Source organism: Triticum aestivum, chromosome 3B (assembly GCF_018294505.1).
Source record: "Triticum aestivum cultivar Chinese Spring chromosome 3B, IWGSC CS RefSeq v2.1, whole genome shotgun sequence".
NCBI lineage: Eukaryota > Viridiplantae > Streptophyta > Magnoliopsida > Poales > Poaceae > Triticum > Triticum aestivum.
In genome coordinates this window covers 495418833-495423624 of record NC_057801.1, presented here as the reverse complement: position 1 = coordinate 495423624, position 4792 = coordinate 495418833, and the positions used below count along the sequence as shown (strand labels likewise).

The window sequence follows — 4792 nt, the reverse complement described above, 5'->3', positions numbered from 1 at the left end:
CGAGGCAGCCAAGACGGAGGGGGGGTAGGGCGGAAGGGGGCGGAGGCGGGGGGGCGGGGCCGACGGCCGGCGGCGGCGGGAGGGGAGCGGGGGAACCCTAGCGCGAGTTGGAAGGACTGTTCCTGACGAGTTTGAGGACACTCTACACATTTCAAATCCAAAACACATCACCGATAGACTAGTCTCGCAGATCCTTGCTAAAAGATTCTGCAGAATAGATTACATGCTTACAACAACAGCATAAGAAGAAGAAAACGAATGAAAATAATAGGGCCTTCAGCAGCTCACAGAACAAGAACCCTAGTCAAGCATAGTCAGTATGTCGTCGTAGGACCGCTGTTGTTTTTCCACCTTGTCCACACTAGGACTTCCAGGGTGATAATGGTGATGAGAAGGATGGCCAGGTTGAAACCATAGCCGATCTTCCACGAGTTACCCGCGCCTCCAACTTTGATCCCCAAGACAATGTTAACTGCTGCAAAGAAGAGCACAAGCCTGCCTACCCAATGGTGATACCAGTTCCAGTATTTCCGGTACTTCGAGTCTTTGTTGGGCCTTAGGAAGAACGCTAGAATCTGCGAAGTTACACATATATTCAGATTCATATATAATGCCTTCAGTTGACAAGATTTTACTGACCAGATTGTCCATGACATTAGTTCTTAGAGCAGGTTATTTATTTATCACATACCTGGAGGATACCAAGCACAAGCACAAATATGCCAAGGCCTCTATGTGCTGGAACATCTGCTTGGATCTTGCCGTACAGTGATACTCCAGCCACAACGCCGGCCAGACCGAGGATGAAGCCGACGAACTGAATGCCGCCATGAAGGTAGAACCACAGAGGGTCCCAACCCCTGCAGTACCGAGCGATAATGGCACCGATAGGCAGGAGGACACCCCAAGCGAACAGGTTGAGTGCCCCATGAGTCCTTTTTAGGCCACTCGGGAAGGAGGAGCCTGAAGAGCTGCCTGCAAACAAGTGCCAAATTGTTTTCAAGAAAATAATGACTTGGTGACTGATTCGTCACTGCACTAATGGTTAAAATGCCCTCCTCAATTGATTTGTCAAAGGGAATCGTTTGGCAACGGCGCACCGGCCGAAGCTTCGGCTGGTCGCGGCCACGCGCAAACGCGCCAGCGACTCGCCTAGCGACACGTAGGATTGGAGGGCCCGCCCATGTGCGTCTTCTCCCTCCTGCCTTTTCTCTTCTTCCTCTCGGCCATCTCTCTCTCCTCTCTCCCCGTTGCCATGGTCAACCCATCGCCCACGCCGGAGGCCTCCCAGGGCCGCCGCCGTCATGAGAATCAGCCGATCTGGCCGCCCTCGACCAGATCCGCGCGGATCCGCATGCATCGGAGCTCTGCCTACCTCGCCGGACCCGGCCACGCTGGAGCCGCAACCAGCCATGGCAGACTACAGCCCGCGGCGAAATTTTGCTGGAACCGGTTGTAACAAATTCACTCGCCGGTGGTAGCAAAAATCTACTACGGTTGCAGCAAAACGGCGTCATCGTCATCGCGGGGTCGCAGCTGAGATAAGAAGTTTGAAGCTTTTTTCAATGCGGTTGTAACTTTTGTAACTGTGGGTTGCAACTTTTCGTTTTTCGTCCATGGCTTCGATTCCACGGTTGAAACTTTTTTTATAGTCGGATGAAGCTTTTTTCGTCGCTAGATGAAGCTTTTTCTGTCAACGGTTGTAACTTTTCTTGGTCATCCATGGCTCTAGTCGTATACTGGTTGAAGCTTTTTCCGTAGCCGGTTGAAGCTTTTTCTATCGCTAGTTGTAGCTTTTTTGGTCGTTGGTTGTAGCACTGGGCATCTTCCCCGGTGCTCGATTTTTTGTTTGCAAGATGCACACCGGGGATGAGCGGCGGCGAGCATGCCGGCGAGCTTCAGTCGTTGCAACCGGAGCTACAACGGTCTCAACAAAAGCTTCAACCGCAGGGTGGGGCTGTTGCATGGGGCAAAGCAACAACAGCGAGCGGCTAGCAGTTACAATGTTGCTGCAGCAGCGACGGCGAGCGGCTACGGCGACCGGCGGCGAGCACGGAGACGAGGACGACCGGGGGCGGGGGGGAGGGGAGAGGGGAGGGGCTGCGCAACGCTTGGAGCGGCGGGGGCGGTAGGAGGCGCGACGCCGTGGTGCGAGGTAGAAGACGATAGGGCGAACTTGTTCAGCCGGATCCAACGGCCCACTAGCTCAGATCCAACGGCCGCGGTGCGACCGGCCCAACAGTTGGGCCGGCGCACCGGCGCAGATCGTTGCCCTTTGTCAAAGATATGGTATCTGATTCGATCAGCACAGATAGATCACACTGATCTGAGGCAACTTTTTGTCAGGTAGGAGTACTAGACAACAAAAGCTCTTAGCTGATTAAATTTACTGAGGCAACAGTTTTCAAACATATTAGTCGCAGAAAAAAAAACAATTTCAAACATACATGTAATGAGATGTGCATTAATCATGCACGAGGTGACAAAGTGAAATCTATTTATATTTCCATTCGGTAAGTTAAAGTTTGCATTAGATGGTTAGCAGACGCGAAGGAACCCAACTCACCTGTGGTGAAATCAAAGGTCATGGACGTCTTGCCCTGGTGCTCGGCTAGGCGGTCGTTGACAGGGATGGCAGAGCCGAAGGCGAAGAGCACCTGCTGCTTCTTGAGCTGCGAGTCGAAGTTGAGCTGGAAGGCGAGGTAGATCTTGGCCTGCTTGACAAGGACTGTGTGGGCGTGGCCGTTGGAGACGAGGAAGCCCCTGTCGGCGACGACCATGGAGGGCGCCTTGCCGTTAAGGGCAAACTGCTTGACGTGGGCTTGCCCCTTCTTGCCGACCCACCCGACCATGGCGCTCGAGCCCACCATCAGGCCGTCCTTGGAGAACGCCATCCCCACCCACCCGGAGCTGTACATCGCGGAGAGCACCACCCGCAGCACGTTGTCCCCGTCCTGCGCGTACTGGAGGAGACAGCAGAATCGGTTCGGTGAGAGGCAATCAAGAACGCTCCCGGTCCCCCTCAAGATCACCCGGATCTACGGCCTAGTGGCTCGCGGCGGCAGTGGCACTTACCCGGAGCACGAAGTTGTTCCAGACGGGGCTGCAGGCCATCCCGGAGTAGTTGCCGACGAGCTCGGTCGGCAGCGGGTCGTCGCAGCTGCCGGTCTGCGCCGTCACCGCCGGCGCGAAGAAGGCCGACACGACGACGAGCATCGCAGCGCCGACGCCGAACGCGCGCGCCATTGCTGCTAGCCGATCCACCGACGCCCTGGAAGGCCTAGCGGTGGTAGCACGATCTGTATCACCTGGGAGCCAGTAACCGGACCGCAAGCTGAATTACTAGCTGGAAAGCCAAGCAAGTGCTGATTCTTTTTTGTCCTCTGCCTCGTTGATGCGGTGATAGCTCTAGTGGTGGTGGGTGGCGACTGCAACTGGACGGACGCAGCTTGTGATTGTATGCTTAAGATATTCCTTACCGGTGAGCTGGGCCTGGAGGCAGGCGCAGCGAGCTTTTGTCTTGTGACGAGCACTGTCACTGGATCTGGAACCAAACCGCAACACGAGGGTGGCAAAAATGCCATCCCCATGTGTGCGCATGCGCCGCTTCTCTGCCTCCTCGCCTTTTTTTAACGGGCGGCCTCGATCCATTCCCCCATGCGGTTCACGACAGAAAGCGCAACCGCGATGTATTGGATCATCACAGTAAGAGATTTTCTCGAGTGAGTTTTTGCGGAATTATTGTGTACCTCGTGTTTGGTCTTGCAAACAAATGGGTTCTTATCTTATTGACTGAAAAAAACACTTCGTATACGTGCAAGCACGTTCTGACCCCAACTGGCAAAGCGCTGAAACGCGTCGCTAAACCACGAAACAAGTAAATTATATAGAAGTACAAAAATAAGTAGACTTACTGATGATTTTCTTGACCCTTTGTGTAGCACACGACGACGGAGCTTCGGACCATCATGTATGTTAATCTCCAGCCCGGTACTGTACACCGGCTATGTTATTGAGCAGCACCAACTGTGTGTTTTTAATACTAATATATTTTTATTTATCTTTAAAGAAGGAAAGCCGCTGCTTCCATCAGAGTAGTGCCTGCAGCCAATTTATATTAAATAAAAATACGAAGAAAAGACCTCGGGTCTAGTACTGTCACACAAGCAGAGCCCACAAAGAAGAAGATGCAAAAAAATGATGCCACAACCGGCAAAAACCAGGCTACGATGACTAAACACCTAGCCTATTATTAGCTCACATTTAAATCGATTGAAAATACCCCGTGCTACCGTCTCCCACCGGTTGCACCCAGTAACCAAAAGCTCACTGGAGTCCGCATAAGTGAGTAACAACCATGTAGGGATCCAAGCAGTGGCTCTATAGATAACGTGTAAAAAGTTGTTAAATTTTTTCCCGTTAAAGATCATATCTTTTCTACAGTTCCATATAGTCCAAAAGAGCGCACATATCCCTATTCAAATATGTCCCACAATATTTGATCCCACTTCATTTAGCCACATCCCAAAAAACATGTTGATGCTAATTGGAGGATTAACGTTGAAGGCTATATGTACCGTATGCCAAAGAAGTTTGGCTAACAGACAATCTGGAAAGAGGTGTTGAATTGTTTCATCATGGTCGCAAAAACAACATCGGGAATTATCGACCCATCTTCGCTTTACCAAGTTATCCTTTGTTAATATCACTCCCTTGTGGACAAACCACATGAAGATTTTAATTCTAAGCGAAACTTTAATCTCCCAGATATGGAGAGACCTTGGGATTGGTC

At 51.8% G+C, this 4792-nt stretch overlaps 1 protein-coding gene across 1 annotated transcript; it reads right to left on the bottom strand.

The window, feature by feature from the left end:
• Nucleotides 1-123: 123 nt before the first annotated feature.
• On the bottom strand, nucleotides 124-3573 carry LOC123070562 (cytochrome b561 and DOMON domain-containing protein At3g61750). Its single transcript, XM_044493813.1, has 4 exons — nucleotides 3076-3573; nucleotides 2567-2963; nucleotides 692-975; nucleotides 124-575 (listed from the first exon to the last, which is right to left on the bottom strand). Exons 1-4 carry the CDS (start codon nucleotides 3244-3246, stop codon nucleotides 315-317), a joined length of 1113 nt encoding a protein of 370 aa, XP_044349748.1. The 5' UTR covers nucleotides 3247-3573; the 3' UTR covers nucleotides 124-314.
• Between the last annotated feature and the right edge of the window lie 1219 nt (nucleotides 3574-4792).

What these genes read in the sequence shown, in the direction of transcription:
- LOC123070562 (XM_044493813.1), bottom strand. Translation starts at nt 3,246, where the DNA reads ATGGCGCGCGCGTTCGGCGTCGGCGCTGCGATGCTCGTCGTCGTGTCG. An exon ending in GGAACAACTTCGTGCTCCGG is followed by an intron (nt 2,964 to 3,075) that starts GTAAGTGCCACT and finishes TGTCTCCTCCAG; the next exon opens with TACGCGCAGGACGGGGACAA. An exon ending in TTGTGCTTGGTATCCTCCAG is followed by an intron (nt 576 to 691) that starts GTATGTGATAAA and finishes GTAACTTCGCAG; the next exon opens with ATTCTAGCGTTCTTCCTAAG.